The sequence below is a fragment of the Nipponia nippon genome, unplaced genomic scaffold (genome assembly GCF_047370975.1).
Source record: "Nipponia nippon isolate SJK-2023a ecotype South Korea unplaced genomic scaffold, ASM4737097v1 scaffold_4, whole genome shotgun sequence".
NCBI classification, from domain to species: Eukaryota; Metazoa; Chordata; class Aves; order Pelecaniformes; family Threskiornithidae; genus Nipponia; species Nipponia nippon.
In genome coordinates, this window is record NW_028262358.1 from 96,486,173 (window position 1) to 96,511,965 (window position 25,793).

General features: G+C 35.4%; 1 protein-coding gene across 1 annotated transcript in view; it reads left to right on the forward strand.

Annotated features, from left to right (window-relative positions):
- The window catches only part of EYS (EGF-like photoreceptor maintenance factor), a 923,675-nt gene that overhangs the window by 70,334 nt on the left and 827,548 nt on the right, over positions 1-25,793 (forward strand). The window contains exons 4-6 of the mRNA XM_087776394.1: positions 7,327-7,520; positions 10,300-10,427; positions 15,369-15,483. Coding sequence (XP_087632520.1) covers positions 7,327-7,520; positions 10,300-10,427; positions 15,369-15,483 — 437 coding nt within the window. The remainder of the gene's footprint in view (positions 1-7,326; positions 7,521-10,299; positions 10,428-15,368; positions 15,484-25,793) is intronic.

Consider the following 25,793-nt stretch of genomic DNA (forward strand, 5'->3'; position numbering starts at 1 on the left):
AACCATACCGAACAACATCAGGCACAGTGCTAGCCCACGAATGGCAGGAGAGACTTCCTCATCTTTAAGAGGTGGAATACTTCAGAATTCAGAAGTATTAAGCCTCTCACAGAAGTATGTGAGCCATCAGGAAAATACCTTGCATTCGAGCACAGGAAAGGTCTTGTTACCTGAGGGGCAACTGAGGAACTGATTTAATACTATCTGGAGAAACTGTTGCCTTAGAGAAAGGAGTGATTAATCATTGCATTTTTAAAAACACCTTCCCAAAAGATGGATAAGTAGTCATATCATTTTACTGTGGTAAAAACTGTGTAGCATTAGTGAATTTACTGTTAACGGATACACTTGGATTTTCTTCTGTACCTGGTATGTGGTAAACACCAGCAGCTGGCTGCAAGAAAGGTCATTTTAAGTCTAGACTTTCTGTGAGTGGGCAGCATTGGTGTTCTTGATAAAAGTCATAGCTGTCAATTTGAACATTATGATATTCTTCCTGCTGCCCCTGGTAGTGCTTTGAACACCCCTTTCTGCAACAAACTGAGGCACTAGTAAGTTACTTTAGGCTAGGAATAGTATATTGATCTGTTATAACTAGGGTGATGCCCTGCTATTGCCCCAGGGAATAACAGCCTTCCAGACGCAGTGACAGCCCATGCACACTGCCTTAGCAGTGGCCAGGGTAGCATTGGCTCAGAATCAGCCCAGCTCTATCTGCTTTGGCTATTTTAGAATTTCTGAACACTGTGGTTAGTCAAGATAAAAAGTAAAACTAAAAGTTTACAAGGACTCTTGATGAGTTTTTCCAGCAGTACTGTAATTTTCTCTCTAATAGGCTTTCCTCTGATGGAAGCTAATGTTCTTCTCATTCATTTACTTCCAAAATGTCTATTTTCAAGTATGCTGATTGGAGCTTTTGTATAAAGCACATCAGTGAGCTTTGATACTGCCTATTTGGTCTAAAATTAAGATTGTAGCCCTTATAATCTTTCATGGAGATTTGCACTCACTCTCTTCTGAGACCTGGATTTACAGTGCCTTAAGTAGATTTCATTTTGATTCAAACTTCATTGAAACTTCATATGCAGCAAAAAAATGTGTCATTCATTGGTTTTGATTAGAAATTTATATGAAGATGCAAATACTGTATTCATATTTCAAACATTAATTATTTTAGTGCAACAATAGGAATATTGGTATATTTCAGGGTTTAAATATATAAGACAAGAACTTGTGATTCAATGATGCTTTTAAACAGAAAAAATATAATCTTTCTACAAAGAGAACTTTTAAAAGTATTTTTCAGTTTTACATTTTAAAGGAAGGGTAGCTGACAAAACTCAGGAAAGTAAAGACAAGGCATGAACTGTATTGGACTAATTACAATGAATTTTTAACTGAGCTGTGCAGATAAAGATTAGTTTAATTGCAGAAATATTTTCACTTAATCAACTGAAATCTGATGTTCCTCAGATTAAAAAAGCCTTATTTTGAATTTAGTTTCAAAGTGAACAAGAGTGCTAAACATTAATAATGGCATGACATAAGAAGGACATGACGTAGGAGGTGCGTCTCTATAATTTCAGTAGTGAAACAGAACATATTAAAATATTAACAATATTTTTAATAATTGAATTATTGTACTTGTCTTCATTCTCAGGCTTTATGCTGTTTACTGCTTACTGTGTATCTTGGTCCTTGATTGTAGCTCCTAGCAACCACTTGTTTCATTTAAACTGAAAATAAATCTCTCTCCCACTAAATAGTTCATTTTTTATGCTAACCATGAAATATTATTGCTTCATTCTAACTAAAGTACAAACAAGGGAATGTATATGGGTGTAGCATATGCTGTTTCCTGAAATAGTCTACTGTGCCTTATACATAATTGCTCTAGAAAATATTGATTTTTCATTAGAGGAATAAGAAAAAAGTACTGAAATCATATTAAAGAGTAGTATGCTAAAATGATCTTTCACATATTTTAATCCTTGGAAAGAGAAATGGTTGTATAAATAGGAAGCGCAGAAAGACTATTAAAAATAAAAACTATTTATTTTAATCAGTAACCCCAGATATTTATGTAAATGGCACTATATGATATCTTAATGAACTGACTGATGCTTACCAAAGGTGTCAGGAATGTGTTTTGACTTTTAATGGATTATCATTATAACATGGTAGTGAAACTAATGAAGACTAGAAGGGATACGGTTAAATCAAACAAGGGCTGGGGTTTTTTTGTTGTTTGGTTGGTTTTGGTGAAGGGTTTTATTCTCTTCACATGTAAAAGCAACAGAAAATACTGGAAATAACGTTCCGTTCCTTAAACTAAAATTCATTACCTTTCCTATTGTTCTATAGGATAATCTTTACTCACTCATTCCTGCTTTTTAATCTTCCACAATTTTCATTTCATTGAAGTAAACCAAACAAGAATTCACTCTGTTGAAAGACCATAGTGAACCGATCCTGCAGATGATGTCTTTAATTTCTTGACTTTTCCTCTTTAATCAGGATATTCAATCAAGCTGATAACTATTTTTTTTCATACTGAAATTTCTTGAATCAGCTGTCTCCCATTAGAACATGGTTTCTGCATTTATTTTCCTGAGAATTTGAACAATATATCATAGCTTTGAGTAGCTAATCATTCATCAATGAACACTAAAAGGACTTCAGTATTTTCAGCAAATGTCTCTTTTTGGGTCTGACTGAGGGAAGAAATACTTCTGTTGAAATTGTTGGCAACAGAAATATACAGCACCTATGTTGAATACTATGCCTGTACTATGTTGCTATTGATATCAAAGTAAAATAGAAGGTTAAGCATCAAATTATGCAGTTAAAAGAATTTGCCTTGCACATTTGTTATTTAAATCTCAAGTCGCCATAATTTGTACAAACATTTTCAATATGCATTTGCAAGTTGGACTGTTGTGTTGTTCCCAGCTGCATTGTTCATTGCTTAAATATTGTCCTCCTTCAGGGGTTTACATTTGACTTCAGATTATACAGATCTATTTTTATGCTGTTTCCTCTTTACCTTGCTTCTAACAACAGCATTAAAGAGGTCAGTAAATGTTAACATGGCTATGAAGTTAAGTATTTTTTTAAACATACCTAAACAAGAGGCACTGATGATGACAAAAAAGTGTAAGTCTTTAAATGGGAATTTGGAATTAATTCCTAGTTTTACACAGCTATTAAGAGGTTTTGTATACATTTTGAGTCCAAGTAAATAAATAGATTTGCAAGTTTAGAGGACCAGTTGTTAATCTGTTCTGACCAAAGGTTGCTGTATTGCTTACCTATATATTAAGGCTTCTGTCTTGTATATAGTTAAAGTAGTATCTTTCAAAAAGCATTGATGTGAAGACATCAGCAACTGTAGAATCCAGTTCTTTCATGGTAGTCTGGTACAGAAATCTCACTGGTAAAAATATGCAAGGTGTTTCTAACTTTGTTTCAGTTTGCTTCTCTCTTCAGTCATTTGATTTTGTTACACTTTTCCCCACTGAATTAACAATCCCTTTGGCGCTTGATATTTTCCCCATCCAAGGGCTGTAATCTAGTCACCTTTCAGTCTTCTTTAGAAAATAGATTGAGTGTGACATCAGGTTTGGGAATGACAGATTAAAAAGCTCAAAACAGCAATTCTCCAGAATTCCTTTTATTGAGTTTGTTTGTCAAACTCATCAGGCGTGGATGTTCAGGTGAAAGAGTACTGCTCTTGCTTTTTGCATAAGATGTTGAATACAAGAAATTATAAAGTAGAGGAATGTCAAAGACATAAGTAGCGTCAATGATTAAGAAAACTTTCCTGCTCAAGACTGAATTCTTCCTAAAACACGTTAGGCAGTTGGTAGAGTTTTTTATTGAATTCACTCTAGATAGACCTATGAAAGATGTGACTTATGTTTTAGAACATGAGTGCAGTGGCTGCCTCAGTACCTTAATTTAAAATCATATAATAGAATCATAGAATTGCCTAGGTTGGAAAAGACCTTCAAGATCATCAAGTCCAACTGTTAACCTAGCGCTGCCAAGTCTACCACTAAACCATGTCCCTAAGAACCACATCTACATGTCTTTAAATGATCCCCCTTGACCTGGTTAGGTAATTGGTTCCCAATTCACGCTAAATGCATTGTTTTTTTCCAAATTAACAAAAAGCAAAATGTAATGTTTGGCTTTTGCAAGGAGATGCCAAGGACAAAAGAAGTTAAACACCTTTTTTGCCATCCTTGTACCATGCATTTTTTCCTTGATACATCTCCCATGCTGTGATTAACAATATTTCCTTATCTCCTCTCAAGCTTTTCTCTATTCCTCTTCTAGCTACTTTTAGTCTTCCCTAAAAGAAAGTTACACTATCTCTTTTTTTTAGCAGAACAATGTCCCTTTCCTAGTTTTGCTGCAAATGAGCATAGCATTACCAAAAAGACACCTCTTTCACCTGGTTTCCCCAACTGGCCTTCATTGTTCTGTGTTATTTTATTCATTTAGTCTTTCCCTGTTCTAATAATCCCATCTAGTGCCATTTTTTGACAAAAGGCTAAGAATATCTTGGTAGTGGTGGCAGAAAAATTGGGGAGGACTGAATGGATCCAGGGGTATAAACAATGACAGGAACAATGCATTAATCCATTTTGCTTGTGGAATTAGGCTTTCTGGCTTTCCTTTGGGCAGAGCAGTTGGAGTCACTATTTTGCTGATTTGCCTTCTCCTGCTTAGTAATGTGGATGGGTCAGGGGCACCCATTCTTCTCAAATGTACCCAATCAAAGAAAAAAAAAAATAGGATAAGCATTCATATATAGCCTCATCTATGAATATTGCTGGGGTACAATATTGTACTGAAGTATAACAGGACAGCTAAATATTAAATTAAATACTAAGAAACAATTGACCAATCCACATCACCTCATGTTGCAAATATTCTCTTATATATGCACTAATACCAGTTAATGGCCTTGTTCTGAGGAATGGCCTTCTTGCTTTTTCCTAGTAGCAAGTCCTAACATCTGCAAGTTGCAATATACTTTTACTGTGATTTGGTTGCTATGGTGATGAGGGATTGCAACAAATTTATGAAATATTCTTTGAATGTCCTCTGACGCTAAAGAGAAGTGAATAATATCTCCTAAAAGATAGATCCAATTCATTTTGCCTTATTGGAACAACTATTTCCAATGAACTGAGTGATAAAAAGGAAATTGTGTTTTGACCCTTTTTCTGCTCACAGGATTTTCTTGTACAGTGTTTCTTGCATCAGCTATTCTGGTATGTAATAGAGATAGAGTGTGATATTTGGATCTCCTAGTAAATGTTGTTCCATATACTTACAGTTGCTCTATGTAGCAATTCTGTGTTCGTAAGGAAATTATTAGAGGCTTGCATACTTATCTATTAATTGGTTTAGAATGAATTAGCTATGTTTACCTGACACTTTACAATTCTGAGTTAAATGTATTCTGTTTACCATTTCAGAAGTATACATCTTTTTGTAAAGTATAATTTGTTGTTTTATGAATGTCTGTTTTTAATTCAGTTGATTCAAGTGACTAACAAAATGGGGAATCAATCCATACTACTACTTCAGAACAGATTTATTATGAAGTTAATGTTATTGCTACAGCAAATTATTGAAAAATGCTCCTAATGTAATCTGTAAGTATGTCTGAAGAAGGTGGTTTAAATCAGAATACCAAAGTACAGGATATGTAAAAAGCATATTTGCTACATAGTTTTCCAGAAGTAAGTGGAAGTAAATAATAATTCTGCTGTATCTTTGACGTTGCACAATTAAAAAGAGGCAGCTCATAATGGTTGAGGTATGCAGGCAGATTAGTAAATCCCTGCCTGGGGTTACAATAACTGAACAGAGCATGGGAAACTACTAGATGTAACATGAGAAGTTGCTGAGCTTAACAAATAACTGAGTGAGTAGCTGACAAAAGTTACAGGTAGCATCATGAATGATGACTGGATTCCACAGATGGTTTAGGGAGAATTTTGTGAGAGACAGGAAAGCTTCACAGATAATTAAGGAGGAGGGAACTGGGGACTTTTCAGGGATTATTTTCTTGCAAGGCCGACAGAGCCTGGGTAACCGTATCAGTAATCCCACATAAAGCCAAGATTATCTAAGTAACAGTATCAGAAATACTGAATTTGTGTATGGAGGTGACAAAACTGGGGCCAACAGGGACAAACACTTAGGTAAGGGTTGTTTATCTGGGAGAAGAAAACGGTAAAGAAAGGTAGGGATCAAGGTGGATGGGAGAAGTACGAATATGGGAAAATGCAGAGAAAAGGTGATAAAAGGGCTGTCTGAGTGTAAGTGGGCTGCAGCTCATTACGCTTGTCTGGCTGAGCCCTGCATCTGATCACTGCAGACCTTTTTCTTTACTATTTCTGTGTTACCACCCTTCCTAGTGGGCAGGGGTTAAGCTGAACTAGCCAGCAACTAGAATGATACCCAGATCTGGAATGACTCAAGGTCTGAGCCAGCAAGTTGGCAAGAGGTCCAGGGTCCAGGTATGGATATCAGACAGACTTAAAACCTGTGCTAATATTTGAGGGATCCATCAATGTGGGTTTATGTGTGTGTTTAGAAAGCGAGGGAGTGTGTATGTTTGCTGGTGAACTTCAATACTGACTATCCAGAGAGGAGGAAAAAGTTTGAGTCATCCTTGCTGTTCACGCTCACATGAGTGCTCTTTGTGTTTATGTGGTGCAGGGAAAGACACCACTCTCCATGTTGATCCATGTGGACACTATGTCTGTATTGTGTCTGTGACTGTGTCTGTGTCTGTGTGTGCACGCGTGCATGATTGTGTGTGCACCTACTGAGAGTACGTTCAGCTTCAATACTGGCTGGATCTATAAACAAAAAAGGGAACAACCTCCCTTAGTAATAACTGAAGCAAAAGAGATGTTCAGTGACTCTTCAGTGTCATCTGGGACTATGATTCCAGTTCTCATCCTCTCTTTGCTACAAATGAGTTTACTCACTCCCACATATTTCTACCATGTTTATTCACCAAGACAAACAAAACATACAGGAATATTTTAAGTTCTTTGCTTTTTAAATGGTGATAATTTACAGGTGTCCCAGTCAGTAAGTGGAGCTTCACAGCATAGACAATTTAAGAAAAACACAATAAATAAAAGCCTCTCAATCCCTCCTAAAATTAAAAAAGTAGAATTAATGAGAAATAATAGTGAAACACAACATACTGACAAGATAATATTTATGGACAGCATACCAAGAAGCATCATTCACTCAAACGCTGCCTAATTTTTTATGCTTATTTTTTAGGTCCATTTTGTGAGGAACCTAGTGATCCTTGTGCATCTCAGCCATGCCTGAATGGGGGCATATGCCAATATAATCAGTCTGGATATGTTTGTGATTGTCCTGCTGGGTTTCTTGGTCACAGTTGTGAAACTGAGATCAATGAATGTTCTTCAAGTCCATGTCAGAATAGAGGTACATGTATCAATTTGCCAAATGTAAGTATAAACTTCAGAGATCCCTATTTGAACATAGAATCATAGAATTATTTGTATTGGAAGGAACTTTTAAAGGTCATCTAGTTCCACCCCTCTTGCTGCAGGCACGGACATCTTCCACTAGGTCAGGTTTCTCAAAGCCCCATCCAACCTGACCTTGATAGGGCAATGATAGGGCATCCACCAGTGATAGGGCATCCACAACTTCTCTGGGCAACCTGCTCCACTGTCTCACCAGCCTCATCGTAAAAAATTTCTTCCTTATGCCCAATCTAAACCTACCCTCTTTCAATTTAAAACATTTGCCCGATGTCCTGTCACTAAAGGCCTTGGTAAAAAGTCTTTTTCCATCTTTCTTATAGGCCCCTTTATATATTGAAAGGCCACAATGAAGTCTCCCCAGAGCTTTCTTTTCTCCAGGCTGAACAACCCCAACTCTCTCAGCCTTTCTCTATAGCCATTTTCATAGCACTCTTCTGGACTCACTCCAGCAGATCCATGTCTTTCTTGTGCTGAGTTCCCAAAGCTGGACATAGTACTCCAGGTGAGGCCTCATGAGAGCAGAGTGGGAGAATCGCCTCCCTTGACGTGCTGACCACAATTCTTTTTACGCAGCCCACGATACAATTGACTTTCTGGGCTGCAAACACACATTATGGCTCATGTCCAATTTTTCATACACCAATATCACCAAGTCCTTCTCCACAGGACTGCTCTTAACCCATTCATCACTCAGTCTGTAGTCATACTGGTGACTGCCCCGATCCAGGTGCAGGACCTTGCACTTGTCCTTGTTGAACTTCATGAGATTCACATGGGTCCACTGCTCAAGGCTGTCAGGGTCCCTCTGGATGGCATCCCTTCCCTTTAGTGAATCAACTGCACTACTAAGCTTGGTATCATCCACAGACTTGCTGAGGGTTCACTCAGTCCCACAGTCTATGATATTACTAAAGATATTGAAAAGTACTGGTCCCAGTATGGGCCCCTGAGGGACATCACTTATTGTTACTGGTCTCCATTTGGACAGTGAGCTGTTGACAGCAACTCTTTGGACATGACTATCCAGCCAATTCCTTATCCATTGAATAGTCCATCCATCAAACCATATCTCTCCACTTTGGCAACAATGATGTTGTGTGGGACAATGTCAAAGGCCTTACAGAAGTCAAGGTAGATAGCATCAGTTGCTTTTCCCCTATCCATCAACACAATCACTCCATCATAGAAAGCCACTAGGTTAGTCGGCATGATTTTCCCTTTGTGAAGCCATGCTGACTCTTTCTAATCACCTTCCTGTCATCCATATGCCTTGACATACCTTCCAGGAGGATATGGTCCATGGAAGTGCCAAAACATATAATTCTAATGTAACTTTTTCAATTAGCCTTGCATGCTTCATGAAGAAACACAACATTGTCTGAATGTGTAGTGTTTCTAATATTTCTATGGTTAAAAAGCTCAAATTCCACATTTTCCGTTTAGTTTCTTGGAGGTCATTCTAAGAAACTACTGATGTTTTTTTTTTTTTTCCCTCTCTAATAAAATCTGATATAAAATGTGATACCTCAGTCATCTTTATTACCTAGTGGTTGTTTTCTATTGTTGCTTCTCCTGTGGTATCTGGTTTTAATTCCTTTTTTCCCCCTTTCTTTTTTCTTTTTGTAAAATAGAATAAATTCATGCAGACTCACAAAGGTTTGATAATAGAGTCATATCTGGTAGTATTTCAAACTGCATTGTCAATGTTCTGTCATTAGCATGACTATTGCAAATAGCAATGATTATACATAACAAAAATAGTGAAAGAAGAGTTCAAAAGCTCAGTTATCATATACCAGTGATACATACTCACTCACAGAGAGAGAAAAAAAGAGACATCTAAATTGCCAAACAAATCGATAGATTTCCACATTATGCAATCTGTCTAAATATTTTGTCTAGTAGATAAACTAGCACATACTATTTTGTACTATTATTTCTATAGACAAACAGATGCAGTAGTTTGTTTCATACATGTAGAAATCTCTCAACAGATGTTAAAATAAAGTTCCCTTATCATGTCTTTAAGACTGATTCTGAAGAAACACCTGAACACTTCCTATTTCACTGGGGGAATAAACCCCTATATATGTTTCCTTTACTTTTTGATGACAAAAGGCTTATAAAGAACATTTCTTGATACAGAAAAATAAGGGTGAGAGTGTCAGCTCTAATAAATATTCTGTTTTGTAAAATAACTTACTGTTCTTACTCTGTAAATTACAGATTGCAGTGACTGACAGATGTCTCACCATCATAGAGAAGTATAGTCTGCTTCCTATTGAACGGGAAAAAGAACATAAGCTATTTTCTTTCCTACTTTAGTTAGTGAATACTGTTTGGTATCTGAGATACCTTGTGCATTGTTACTGTTTGATAGATGCAAACATTACATTGGAACAAATTCAGAAATGAGGAAAAACCATAAATGAATTATAAAGCTCCTTCTTGATTCAGTTATGAAATCACAAAGCCAGTCAAATTTAGAGCTGGTATATTTCCAGCTAGCAAACCCAACTGTGGTATAATCTGTTCTGGAAGGCCTATTCCACTTGTCCTAAATTATGTTTGCAACCTCTCTGGGGCTAGGACTGCTTTTTGTTCTGTCTTTGTAAACTGTTTAATGTGATGAGACCCTGTCCTAGTTAGGGTCTCTATAGTAATGGAAGTAAACACTGATTTCTGTATTGCCTTGGTTACAACAAATAATTATTTCTAATTTCCTTCTCTTCCATAGGATGTGGCATGTATCTGCCTGCCAATATTCACTGGCAAGTTCTGTGAGAGGGTACTGAATCCATGTGAATTGTTGCCTTGCTTAAATAATTCAACTTGTGAGGCTCAACAACAGAACTATAACTGCCGGTAAGATTAGAAATTAATTTATTTCAGTACTTCGTTGGATCACTTGATGATATACCACTGATATCATCTGAACAGACATCATCAGTCACAGAGAACACAGAAAACTATAAACTTTTCTTTTAACGATTTTTTATTCAATTTTTGTGCCCTACTGTCTTAGTCTATGTGAAAACTCTTGAAGTGCTACAAAAATAAGCAGCAATAAGTTAACCATGAGCCAGCAATGTGCCGCTGTGACCAAGAAGGCCAATGGTATCCTGGGCTGTATTAGGAAGAGTGTGACCAGCAGGTGGAGGGAGGTTATCCCTCTACTCTGCCCTGGTGAGGGCACATCTGGAGTACTGTGTCCAGTTCTGGGCTCCCCAGTTCAAGAAAGACAAGGAACTACTGGAGAGAGTCCAGTGGAGGGCCACAAAGACGACTGGGGGACCGGAGCATCTCTCTTATGAGGAAAGGCTGAGAGACCTGGGTCTGTTTAGCCTGGAGAAGAGAAGACTGAGAGGGGATCTTATCAATGCTTACAAATATCTTAAAGGCAGGTGTCAGGAGGATGGGGCCAGACTCTTTTCAGTGGTGTCCAGTGACAGGATAAGGGTCAACAGGCACAAATTGAAACACAGGAAGTTTCATCTGAATATGAGGAAAAACATCTTTACTTTGAGGGTGACAAAGCATTGAAAGAGGCTGCCTAGAGAGGCTGTAGAGTCTCCTTCTCAGGAGATATTCAAAACCCGCCTGGATGCAATCCTGTGCAACCTGCTCTAGGTGAACCTGCTTTAGCAGGGGGTTGGACTAGATGATCCCCAGAGGTCCCTTCTAAATCCAACCATTCTGTGATTCTGTGATTCTGTGAAAAAGATTTAAAACATTTAAGGAGTTATAAATTGTTTCATAATTAATTCAGTAAGATAAAATATATAAATCCTGAACACACTGATGACAAGTGAGACAATTAAACTACAGGTACCACTCCCATTCAGGGTGTATGATGTTTATGCTGGTTTTGAAAGGTTAAGACAACTGTGTTAATATCTAATTCACAGACATGCATTAGCAGGTCTCAGATTGATCCTTTAAGCAGCACATTAAGAAGTGTTTCATTCAGAAAGACGATGCTAAAAATTATCCATTTGAAAATAAGAGAAGTGACCCAGTAGGTATATAATTTCATTCCATTTTAAATAGCTTTTTAGATATTTTCTTACACCACTAAGGAATACAATTTGTACTCTTCACATTTGCTTGACTTCTATCTGGCTGCCTGAAGTAAGTTCTGCTAAGCATTACTGAAGAGTAGTAAACAACTTTCAAATTTTAGGATATTCATAAAAGCAGAAAATTGAAAGCTGTTGTACACAAAAGCCTAAAAACACATTATGAATGAACTTAGAAACTGTAAATACATAACAGAAGTATAGAACAGAAAGTTACAGTCCGTCAGAAGAGATTCAGTTGAGAAGTCTGGAAGTAGAACTATGTTTACAATTTTCCCAAAGAAGAATAAAAGACATATAATTTTTTTATACTTACACCTAAATACATATATATATAAACATACACACACATACAAACACATACACAGTTAGATCTTTGCATATATAGAAACGTATGACACAGAACAACAGTGTTATCATTTATTTTCCAATACGTCAAACCAAGATATAAGCTACTAATAATTTACTATTATATAACCAGTCTTTTACACAGTATGTTGGTGCATGAATAAGTATAAATGATGCCTGAAGCTTACATTCAAAAATATGCATAACATGAACAATTAATATCAAGATGTAGATTGCCTTTCTGACACAGTGGTTTAACAATTTCAGGTTTTTTAAGTCACGGACTTGGAAGCTTTCTGATTATGAGTCATGTTTTAATTCATTTTACCCAAAGGAAACCTACCATTAACAATGTTGCTTTATTCGGGAGGTTGGGAGCTGCTTATTCAAAGTTTTAAGTGGAGGTTTTCTTTCATTTTGATAATTGTTGTCAAATACTGTAGGTTATGACTATGTTTAGTTACTCCACAAAAAACTGCATATGTTTGATTCAGTGTAATACTACTACCTGATCCACTTTTACAACATTTCAACATTTTAAATAAATGTAATGGTGTTTAGCTCACATGCATATACAAATTCAAATAATAGCTGAATTGACCTTTTAAGCCTTTTTTTTTTTTTTTAATCCTTTTTGTTTTGTTTTGGCTGTCCTTATTCTGTCTGCTTCTCTTTATGCCCAAACTGCATTCTGCTTATATCCATCACCATCTCAGCTTCTATCTACTTATCCTTTCTTCTTTGTTTTCCATTCTAAACTTATAACCAGACTCAATATAATTTTCTTCACTTCAGTTATGATGTATGACTATCTTGTATCCTCATTCTATCCTTTCAGTCTTGATATCATATACAACTTTGTGCTAAGAATCTAATAGTAGCATTTTTTCTTAAATGTCAAAATTTAAGGTGAATTCAAATAGGCAGTGAACAAGGATATCCATCACAATAAATTGTGATTGTTTACTTTGTATGTTCTTCTATTATCCTTGTTCTTTAGGACAATAAAAAGTCACAAAAAATATTAAATGGTGTTCTGAGAAAATTTGTCCTGTTAGTGTCATCTTTGGAACATTACTGTCAACTTTCTTGCTCTTAATTTATTCTTACATTCTCTGACATTGGTATTTCTATTGCAAAACAACAGCAAAAACCAAAATAGGAAAAATGAGCAAATATAAAAATTAGACGAAACAATTTCTAAAATTGCCTTACTAAACTATCTATTTTATGAAACAGTCATAGATTATCTAAATAAGTTGAATCAAGAAAGCTAGGAGCTCTTTCTCCTGATTTCAGATTATAGGTAAAAACAAATCAGTAAAACAGTTGTAATTGAATTGCTCTGATTTGGTTTAAGTGTTATTTAAATATGGAGTTATAACAAAAGACACAAAATTTTTTTTTTTACTTTACATTCCTTTTGTATATAAATACCATATATGGATGAATGGTGCTATAATATAAAGGACAACAAATCTGCTATCTGTTGATATGAGTACTTTTGTTTAGAGGGAAAAATAAGTATATAACTACCTGATATCTTTGAACATGCTGAAATAAAAGCAGCTAAGTATTATGAAAAACTCCTTTTAGCTACAATAAGTGAACTGGAAATTTGTTAACAATATGCTTTGCAAGAATTTTGATTCCAAGTACTTGAAATTGTAGCAATATAATTATAGGATTTACATACAGCAATTTTTTAAAGAGGAGGGTGAGGATTGTGTAGTCCATTGCTACTTGCATAGAGTGTCTTCCTGTGGTCGTGTCTACACTAGCCTCAAAGAATATAGCTATTTAGAGAAGGTTTTCCCATATCCACCTACCTCTGTCCAAATGGTCCTACAGATGGACTGTGTGGATGCTCTCCAGGGGTTTCTGGTGAAATCGAGCCTGTTTAACACTTCACTAAAGGCTAATAAGTGACTTAAGCTTCTGGATATGCTAGATGCCTCTGTGCATCCCTCAGAGGCACAGCCATACCCACTGATTAGGCACCTTTTTAACTGATTTAGAAAATATGGTTAACTCAGATACTTTCTATTGAATGTTGTTGCCTGACCATTTGCTATTGAAAATATATCCTTTACTTTTGTATGCTACATAACTGTGAGAGGCTTCATGTATTCTGAAACCAGAGATGGCATTATTCTTTAAAATGGGGAAACATAAGCAAACTGACTGAATCTCATATCCATTAGGAGCAAGAGCATAGAAAAAACAGAAGCAATTCTGTATAATTTTCATGATTTTCAGCTTCTGGGACGAGTCTTAGACAAGCCACCCCTCAGAAAAAGTTAAAGAAACTTGCCATCTATTACTTTTGCATTCCTTCACAAACACAAATTTTCAGCTAACTGGCCATTTCCATTCTCTTCTACTTAAATCTTTTCTTTCCATGCTACCAGAAAGAGCCTTTAGACAGAGGAACATGCTAGACATGTCTGTAAGAACATATCGAGTGAATTTCACAGGGATTATGTATCTATCAAAACACAAAAGAGAGGTTTTGCAGTCTGGATTTTACTTTTTTCACATTTTGAGCAAGATATAAATATTCGAGTATTTCTCTACATTGTTCCTTTATTGCTTTTGAATAAGACTTGTTTATTATCTGTTTGAATCTCATCTTTTTGTGTGTGTGTGTATAGGGGATTTTTTTAAACACTGGAGGGCTAGATAAGAAAAGGTTTTTCTCCTATTAATGACAAGTGCTGACGTGAAGCAGAAGAAATGTCTGCAGTTCCTTTGCTATAAAAGAGTCATCCATGGCTCCGTTGGCATCACATGGAACTAACAAACTGTCACAAAACAGAATGCTACTTTTGTCCTTTAAAGAAAATACTGAATTACAATTAAGCAAATACAAAAACAACCATGCATTGTCCTCTCCACAGGTTCCTTACATTGCCCCTTACATACCTAAGCATGTAATGATTGACTATTCTTTGTTAATCACTAGTAATGATTGATGCTAACTATTTTAAACCCCATTTATCATCAAATTTCTAATTTTCTTCTCTGATGGTTTAATTGACCCATCCTTTCTAATAGATTTTCAAAACCTCATTTATAGCTTTTTATTAAATATTACCTCATTTGAGATTGTTTTTTTTTTTTTGTTTCAGAAGATTATATGTAGTATTGGTATGAAAATGCTTTAATTAATTAAAAAAATGTTTTATGGAGAACCAAAAATATCCAGAATCATGCAACTGATTTTTAATTGCTTGAAAACACGTTCTGTTTATTTAAAATAACATACAAGGTCTGTTTTGTTACCACAAGAACATTATTTAATAGAATTATGGAATATAATCAAATACAATTAACTTTTAAAATGCAAGTCCTCTAAAATACACTGGTGTATTTGCAGCTGCATGCCAGGATTCACTGGAAAGAACTGTGAGGAAGTAATTGACTACTGCAGGCTGCTCAGCATCAACTGTCTGAATGAAGGATTGTGTCTTAATATAATTGGAGGATTCACTGTAAGTAATTTAATACACGTTAAACTAATTCAGTGCTCCATAGTATAAAAGCTTCAGACAAGCAGAACTTGAAATGCATTCATTACTCTAACAGACAAGAGGGACATACATTTATGTGTTTGTTATTTATTTAAATCAATAACACAAACACAATTGACTTGGGTAATATGGATTTTTATATTACTTTTCTACTGAGACCGAGTATTATACTATATCAAGTAAGAGAACTGAAGAGTATTTTTATAGTAAAAAGAATGTACAACTAATTGTGGTCAAGTGCTATTATCCACACAGATGATAATCACAGCCATGTTACAGCCTTTAAAAATACATTACTTGAATTAGAGGACATCTGTTGCCATTGTTTTAACCAGAAACAAATTAGTAATTTAAACATAAGCACATTTAAACTTAATACAAACTTAGAAGTTTGATGATTAAACTGCAGTCCGGTGAGGTTGATTCCAACCAACAATTTGAAAAAACGTAATTCTGCTTGTTTTAACTCTCAAAATAGCTCCTGAAAATGTTGAGCAAGATCCATCATGTACCAAGATTCTTCTGGCCACAGCTTTTCAAAAGAGAGGAAATAGTTTCTCCATCAGCAGTAATTGGAAACAGCTTAAAGGTTACTCTAAACAACCACTTGTTCTGCAAATAACAGGAGATGATCACAGAATCACAGAATGGTTGAGTTTGGAAAGGACCTCTGGAGGTCATCTTGTCCACCACCTAGCACAAGCAGGGCCACTTAGAGCCATTTATCTAGTTCTAGTCCACTTACCTGTTTGGGTGTTCAGACAAAATGTGTTAAGATTACTGTTACTCCTTGCTTCAGGGAGTAGGAAGAGCAGCCTACTCTGTAAGGGAAGGAGAACTGAAGTGAGGTGACAGCAAGGCCAGGGGGGACAGTGTCCTCACCAACAAAGGGCACAATCCCTCAATACCCACAAGAACACAGCAGATCCACAGATTCAGCCACAAGTCCAGTGATCACCAGACAAGTCCTTAGTGATGAAGGAGGTTTGCAGCCAAGCTGGGTGGTCAAGTCAACAGATCAGAATCAGCAAGATACAAAGCTGGATACAGGCATACTGACAAAATATCTCAGAAAAGGACCTAGTGCAAAGACCTGAGCTTAAATGCAGCTCATAAGTAAATGAAAGAAAGTGTGGACATCTCGGATGCAAGTTCTGTTTTCACAGTAGGGTGGTACAAGGTGACAATGCTGGGCCACATCAGAGCTGACCTTGAACACAGGCAGTTAAACCTGTGAGAGAAGGGAAAGAGGTCACCAAGGAAGAGTGCAGAGAAAGATGATTATAGGCTGGTCAGGCCAATTAGAGCCTGTTGATACATTCAAGGTCCTAACAGTTTCTCCTAATATTCCTTGTAGTCACAAAAGCTAAAGAGGCATTGGCATTTTCTCCCCAACACTGTCCACCTGACACCCTTGTGTTTGCTCATGTTTTTTGAGTCTTACCTGATCTGAAAACTGCAATATACAGGTGACGAAGGATTGTTTCTCCTATTTACTTATGGGAATAAAGAGAAAAGAAGTTTCTAGTCATTTGTTCAAAGTTGCCAGCCCATATTTTTGCACCTAGTTCTGTGTACACATTCTAAGTCAGATACTGTTGTGGACATTTCAAGTGTCACTAAGAAACAAATTCATACCACTGTTGACTGCATCACAGTCTCCCAATTGCTGCATCTTGTCCTTTCCCTTAGTCCCTGATTGTAATTGCCAGGAGAAGCTGCTTAGGTTGACCTGTTACTCATTCAAATACTTGCACTTTCACAGATATGTAATCAGACCTATAACAGATCAGTAAAAAGAATCTTATTTAAAAGCATGATAAAGTTAGTGAAGGAAATACATGTAAATCAACATTTCAGAAATTAATGAATACTGTATTACTAGAAGACATAAGTATGTTTTATCTGCTACATTCTTAATTCTGATAAAAATTATTTTAAAATTTGTGTTTTAAGGACCTTTTTAATACTACCTATAAATATATATTAACTAGAGCAATAGTATATAAGTGTATTTTAACACACAATCTGACGTAATTTGCAAAATATTGCATATCAGAGATTTATGCTAGTAGAGTACTAAAACATCCATACTTAGAAGAATATAATTATTGCTTTGTAGAATATCTTATATATAATATACTCACAGAAGAATAAAATAGATGGCAAGGAATTCTCTCTGAGAATTTGCCTCTCCTCATTGTTGATAGCAGATGAAATAAATAAATAGCGAGTCCGGTTCTGCTGCACTTAAATAAAAGGGTTCATGAAAAGATATACTGATTTTAAAATGTTTGTGTATCCCAGTTAACTTACCTACATGACAGAAACATTAGATTCAAAACAGAAACACTGGTTTTAGCTCTTTTCAGCTACTTATGTCCACTTATATCAAGCAATAATAAAAAATTACAGTATAACAATTAGAATACAGAAGTGATATAATTAATCAGTGAGTACAATGTGTATGATATATGCAGACATCAAAGTGAATACTAATCAAACACAAAAAGAAATGAAAAACCAAAGTTTTAGGAAATCAAACAGAAATTGTGTACCAATTTTTTGTGTAGTTAGTAAGTGTGCTAACATTTACTGCTAGACACAAGCAAAATAGTTGTATAACAGTAAATGTTTTCATAAAATAATCCTCAAAAATATACTTCCATGACCAGTATAAGATGTGATACTTTCTTAGAAGATGCTGAATTAGGCTGCAGGATGGAGCTAAATGACCTGGCACAGCAAAGGTTAGATTTTTTTTGTTTAAACTTTGATGCCTACAGAAGTGAATAGTATGGTATAGTACCTGATATAAAACTAGTATGGCAGGCCTTTGGGACTGACAAATAAGATTGAGCAGACAAAGGGAGGAAAGGAAGAAGAATACTAAAGAACCAGATACAAATAGCTGGAATTTTTGTTGAAAATATACATTGTACTGCACCACAGTTGAAAATCTTTGTCCTTTTCCTTGACAGTCAGTCTGTGGTGTGTCATCTTCATTTGGAAGATAAGCAGTTTTACACCAATTATAAGTTAAAACTTCTCTTTGAAGACACAAACAACTATGGATTCTGTCCAGCCATTTTTTTTGTTTGTTTCTCTTAGTTGTAACTTTCCTGATCATAGTTCTTTTTTTCCCTATACAAAATATATATTTTCAGTATTATCAGAAAATCAAATACTGACAAGTAATTGGAGAATTCCAGCTGAGAAAAATTTGGGTATTAGATTATTTTTTATTTTTTTTTTACAAAAGCAGATTTGGAAGTACTGAAACATTCAATGCATTTGTATAAGTGGCACTAAGCAGTCCATCTCAAAAAAAAAAAAAATCCCACAGCAAAATAATTTTTAAAAAATCAAGGTGTTGAATCTTGAAATCTGATTCTAAAATTCATTCTGTTTTGAAATTAATCTCTAGTTTCATTTCAAAGAGTAGTAAATACTTAGAATTGAAACAGTATAGCTTTATTTTTTCAGTATTGCTGTAAGTTATTGGCACAAATTCTCGATCAGTAATTAGTATTAATTATAAATAATTGTAATATTAATAGTTACTCTGCTTACATTTATTATATTCAGTAATTTACTACATGTTTCTAAAATTATTTCTGCCTCTATTAAGAAATCCCACTGACTAATACATGTTAACTTTATGCTAGATAATAATGCTTAGCTATAGGAAGTATTTATTGATGATGCTGTTGTGTCAGATAAACATGGGAATTGCTCCTTCTTAGGAAATGGAGCTTCTCTTTGCATTTCATATTCTCATATTTCATATTTTTATATCTCGATTCTCATATCTCATATTTCAGACTACAGCTGTAGTAGTAACAAATAATTTCCTTTGTTCTTTCTGTTGTTGCCCATCATCCTGGGAACCAAAGTGATGAGATATATACTGAGATAGGATTTATCAATAGAAAAATAGTGTGCAGTTGCATAATTAATTCCAGTTAACATAGCTTAATGAAATCAGATCACATCAAACAAAGCAGATTTAATGCGATGACCTGACAGGTAGTGATGGAGAAATATTTTCTGCTGCAGTTCACTCATTAAGAGAAATAAATCATTTAATAGAGCAAGTTCAGTTCTAAGGAAAAAAAACTCTAGATGTTGATGACACTTCAATGCATATAACCAATCAGATATATTGACACAGGAAAGTTGTTTTGTTTCCAAATAGTCACATGTTCTGCTTTTGTCTCACCAGGGGGGAGTGAGCGAGCGGCTGTGTGGTGCTTAGTTACTGGCTGGGGTTAAACCATGACAGCAGCATACACACCACACATACCCCCCCCGACCCCATCCAGATGAAGCAGAATATACCACAGTTTGTGTAGCTAGATGTGCATGTTACGGCCAACTGCCAAGATGACTGTAAATGAGCTAGACTTCTGTCCAACATAAATTTTGGATTTTTTTTTTCAAAATTAAAAAAAGTACAAACTGATTAAAATATGACTATATTATTGGGCTATAGGCTTGAAGATCTGTAAAGTAGTTGTTATTCTAATTTTTAAATTTTACTTAGATTTTTTTGTAAACCATATTAAATTAACTAAAAATGAGTGAATAGTGAAAGAGAAAAATAATTATAAATTGGGAATTATTGTCCCCTGTGAGTGTATTTAATGGACCACATGGCAATTTGGTTTTGGACTAGTGATTTGTAGTACTTTGACATAGTACAAAATAGAAAACTGTTTCTGTTGAAATGTGCAGATGATCGCAGAAAATTGTAGTATAGTTAATAATAAGCAAATTTGGTCAGGATTTCCTGGTAGGCTATACTACTTAGAGAAAAATATATTCTAAGAGAGGCAAATGCAGTGCTGTATGCATGGGAAAAGGAATGTGAGTTACACAGTAACAACTGTTTCCTGAAAGCCAGTGATAAAGAAGACAACTATGAGCTCAAGGTGGATATTAAATTTAACACCATGCTCTTGATGAAGACAGAAAGGCTATCCCTGTAGTCATCAATAGAGCACATTTATAAGTGGTCGTACTTCTGTGACTCAGTGGAAGGCACATCATAGGCATTTCTATCATCTAAATTGTTTTAACAAGGCTGAAAAACTGGAAAACTCTACTAACAATGAATTTTATGGAAAAACAACACTTTAAAACTATATTCTCAAATGTATGTACAGATTCACAAAGTTAAGCCAATCCATGGGCTATCAGTTTTCCTCAGAAGAAAAATAAAGGAACAGTTGTATTTGAAATATTTAATTCTGGGTACCAAAAAATGTTGAAGCCACATTAGCAAGGAAGTGCTAACAGTACTGCGCATAGTTCTGTGCAGCTGTTTCTTCTATGCACTACTGATTATAGCAGGAGCATTTTCAGAAATTGTTAGGTAATAAAATATGATGTAATGCAGTGTATTAGCATTTTTCCATCAGCTTAACAAGGCCAGGTCACATCTGTCCTGTCCTAGTGAATAACTTCACCAGACATTAAATTTCATGAAGATCTACTACTGTGAGATCCAAAACCCAAAATTCCCACAGAAGGCTGAAGGCTGGAAAACTTATTGTGTATTGCTTCTAGTAGTCAATGCAGCAGACTCATTCCACTGATATTAAAAGGTTGGCAAAAGGATTATATTTATTGCCATAAATACTCAAATCATTAAACAAAACCCACTTTATTTGGGGTCTATAGAAGGTCAAACATATGGCGTTTACTTTGTTAGCTAGTTTCTAAAATACAGAAAGATAGGATTACAGCCTTGCCTCAGTTTAAGAGATCTGGATATCATTTGAACATGTCATTTTAACAGGTAGCAAATACAGTGTTTGAACATTACAGATCTTCCTCTTTCAAAAAATACTGCTATGTGGAATTCTATTATTTATTATTGATTTGTCAATTATTGCAAGAACACTGCTATTGAATTTCTCCTGGTTTGCAGCTGCAATGTTAGAATCACTTTTTAAAATCTGTATAATCACTGTTAAACTTCTGAAGAAAATATAAGGTAGCTTATTTTTCTCCGATATCCATCATATGGGAAAATGTTTAATTAATACTATCCTGATTTGGCAACTTTATCCTAAACACCTCCAACTATTCAGTATTAGAAGACAGGGACCACTGTTTTAAGGAAAAATTTAAATTGAAACAGGTTTAACGTAAACCATACTTTTACAGTTACTAAAGTGTGAATCAATTGCAGATTCCAGCAGAAGTTTATTCGATAAAACTATTAATCTGCATTATTTTGACAATATGATAACCTCCTGCTTAAAAACGTTTTTTTTTAAATCTGCCCACAGAGACACATTTCAATAGACATTTCTATTTTCATGGCAAGTTTTATTTTTCTTAAATGGATTTTATAAATGAAAAGTCAATGTTCTTAATTTGCAGTTGATAGTATTTCCTTAGAGCTTTTAATCTGAGTGTCTAAAGCAATTTATGGCTACAGGTGTCTGTTATCCTTATCTTTATGTGAAGATGGGGAAAAGATGAACAGTTCCCGAAGGACAGCTGACAGGGAAGAAAAGAGCTATTGTTTCTAATCATACCGCTGCCGCATGCAAACCACCTGGGGGTATGTAGTGTTTTGGGTAGAGTACTCCCAGCGAATTAGACTGGCTCTAGCAACACCTCTCGCACAAGGAGACTGGGCAGTAAAAACAGGTAAAAAGGGAATGTAAACAAGGAATCACCTGGGGACTGTAAAGCTTTCCTCTAGGTCCCAAGGGGGAATCGGCTACCTAACTATCTATTTATCCACAGCAAGTTGCTTAGATCAAGGCAAAAGAATTATCCCTGCTTAAGAGCCCCTGTTTTTTTCCTGAATCATTAGTACTAAAGTAAAAAAAAAAAAAAAAAAAAAAGCAGAGATACCAGGAAAAAAAAAATTAAACTAATTTAGTGTAAATTATGAGGATAACAGAACTGTCAATTATCAAATTTTGGAAGATGAACAGTTTCTAAAACACAATATTGGGAAAGTCAAGGGTATGAAGACTGTCAAGTTTCTGATATACCAGCTGTCTTTACTCTCTAGGGAGAGACAAGAGATTGTTTTCTTTAGTTTCCACCGCCGGATTGCATAGAATTTACAGAATTCATAGGCCAATTACGACTACCTACAGAAGTGCGTTGAAGGAGAAGAAGGTGCAGCCCTACAGCAGTTGCAAGCAGGAGATTTGGAATAGCTACACACCCTTTCCTATTTCTGCTCTGCCACATACTTCTTATGGAAGGGCATACAGATTAAAAATGCATTCCACTTTTTGCAGGATATAAAAATGCTCATTCATAGCATATTTTTTTATTTGCCTAACAGCTCCTTAGTATATTATGAGCAACTATCTTTCTACTCATATGGTCTGCATAGTGTATCCAAGTCTATTTTGTCAATATGCCTTTCTCCCATCATCCTGACAAACCACTCATTCATGCAAGGTTATGTGCTTACAGCTAACAAAGGAATTGAGTTATACAGGCACAAAAACTGAAGCTAAAAGATGAAGCGAAAGCAATGCTATTGTAAGGTCCATTTCCATTTGCACGCACTACACTTGAGACAATGACTAAGCAAATCATACATATTGCTTGAATAGCATGGCTGTGTTGGCAAGCAAATAAACACTACAGCAGCATTAAAGAAAAAGACAATAATTTGTGCTATAATTATGTGGTTTGCAGTTACACCTACTGTTGGTCATTCAAAGCAGATATTTAAATTTTCTTTGAGAAGCTGTACTGAGACTTAAATGTGAAATTTTATGTTGGAATCATTGTCAATGGATGTTCTGGTGCCTTCCGAAGGAGGAGCAGGAATTGCTGCTGATTTCTGGCTAGTGTTCATACAACGCAGTGGAGTTAGATTGTGCTGTTAAGGGATAGTGAAGCCAACTAAAAAGAAGTAGTGCTTTTAACTTTTATAAGTAATTTGCAAAGTATGTATTCTGTAAACACCAGGTGTTTGCATATGCCCAGGGAATACCGATTAATAAAAACTTGTATGTATAAACCAGAAGCAAACCAGGAAACATCTAATTACCTACCAACATGCATACCTTTGAGATAATTGCTCCCCAGTCACTGAATTTTTTCTTTCTTATATGGACATGCATTTAAGAGTGTATATCAAATAGTATGATCCACTGTAACACGATAGAAAAATGAATATGATAGAAAAGGTTGGTATCTAAAATCTTGCCCTGCAGATGGCTCTGTGGCTGTTCATGTCATATTCTTTTGATCCTTTTCCTCACAACCATATATCAAAGCCATCGCGGTTATATTTGGAGTTTTATGGTGAATCTGAGATATTTCAATAACAAAATATAAACCAAGAGGGTATATGGTTGATAAGGTAAAATTGTGAGTACGAATGAATAATCATGTTCTCTGGTAAAGCAGAAGAGGCTTACATAGTAACATAAAGAACTGTCTTCACTGTAGGCAATATGTTTCTTCAGGGAGGGATGAGGGAGAGAGGAGAGGAGGGAACCTCTCTTTCTCCTGTGTTTTTTCCCCGTATCAGAAAGCTGGTACATGGTACGCATTCAACAGAACTTGTGCAGAAATTACGATCAGGCAGACGAAGCTCCAGGTGTCATTCCTAACCAGATGAGGTTTGCCCTTGTGGGTGCAGAACCAGACCTGTCAGCCAGCTGTCAGGCTGGGAATCAATCTTCTTCTTTTCAGAAGAGTGGCAAGCAGTGCCAAGCCCCACAGGCCTGTGGTACACCCTACATCAGCCTTAACAGCCTTTGAACAAACTCTGCTGCCACTGCTCCCCTTTGCCACTTTGTAAGTTCTTCTCTGAGGAGCCACTCTCAGTCCTAACGCTTTTTGGTACTATATCCCCAGAAGTCTGGCTGAATTTATAACCCAGAAGCAAAGCATCTGTATGCAGAATTAGCAATAATCTCCAGAACTGAGCTACATCAGTCACACTGCTTAGATCTCATAGCCCTAAGAAGGCCTCAGATGTATTCTTAGAGAAGCCATTTGTATTTATTGCATGAGAGGAGAAATAAGTTCTAGATAACATTTCCAGAATGAAGAGGAAGTATAACAGAGAAAACATTACCTTGTTTAACAAATGTAGTTCTTTAAAAAAAAAAAAACAAAACAAAAAACAACACACTAGGGCTTTTTTAAAGCTCTCTGCACTGTATCTATCAACATTTGTTTTCTGAGTATAAAACAGCCATAAGGAAACTACATTTAATATGTTTGGCATATTATATATTAAAGCAGTTGGTTGGAGTGATAAAATTGTTATGAATATTTATAACAGCTCTACTAGCAATGCTAGAAGCAATGAAAATTGGCACTGCAAAATCTACTGCTCTCAGATGTAATTTTTGTACTTATGTACAACATATAAAATAGATTATTGTCATTTTCCTTTTAAAAAAAATCTAGAGTCTCTCCTGCTGTTTTCTCCCCATGGACTATCTGAGCAATACAGTTTCATCTCCGTGAAGCCACTTCGCCACCGTCATTAATTCTACTGATGTCTCTCCCATATTTGTCCTTCTAGCTGACTGTTCAAATAGCAGTAGTTCAAAGTCAGATACTTCCATTAGGGGCTAGTTTTGCACAAGTTAATTAGTCCATTTTCTTCCACACAGTAGCAGTAATTCTACAGAAGAGTTCACATAAATTTTGAAATGTCCTATACAGTTTTGTGTTTCTTCAGTATTTAATTTGAACTTTATTAAAACAACCTTTTCCTGCTTTTCTTATTCTATTGAAATAAACAGCATCAAGGCACCCTAGGTACCTTTAATATGTGCTGTTAAGTATCTCTGAGCCGTACAGAAGTTAATGAACAGTAGAATTCTTCATGTAATAAACTAAATATCTTGCTTTCCAAGAGTTAATTTAAATGAAAAAATATTTAGCTAAAGCTCTGATCATGTAATACCTTTATAAATCTTTATACAATGTATCTTAATTGATCTACTAGTATAGGATATTATATAAATGCACAGTAAAATACACCAGAAATAACCAATAAGAATGTTTTATTTCATTTTTAAACAAAACTTCTGTGAGAAGATGACAAAGTCATTTTAACCTGTTGCCAGTAAAATAAATAAAAGCATAAGCCAGCAAAAAGAATGAAAAATAAAATACACAAAATAGGTAAATATTAAAGTGAAAGACATACTACATGATCAGTATGAAACATTTTTTATTGATAAAACACAAGGTAATTTCTATGAATTGTATGCAGAGGAAAAATTAGATGATTTTGAGATGATGAAAGACAC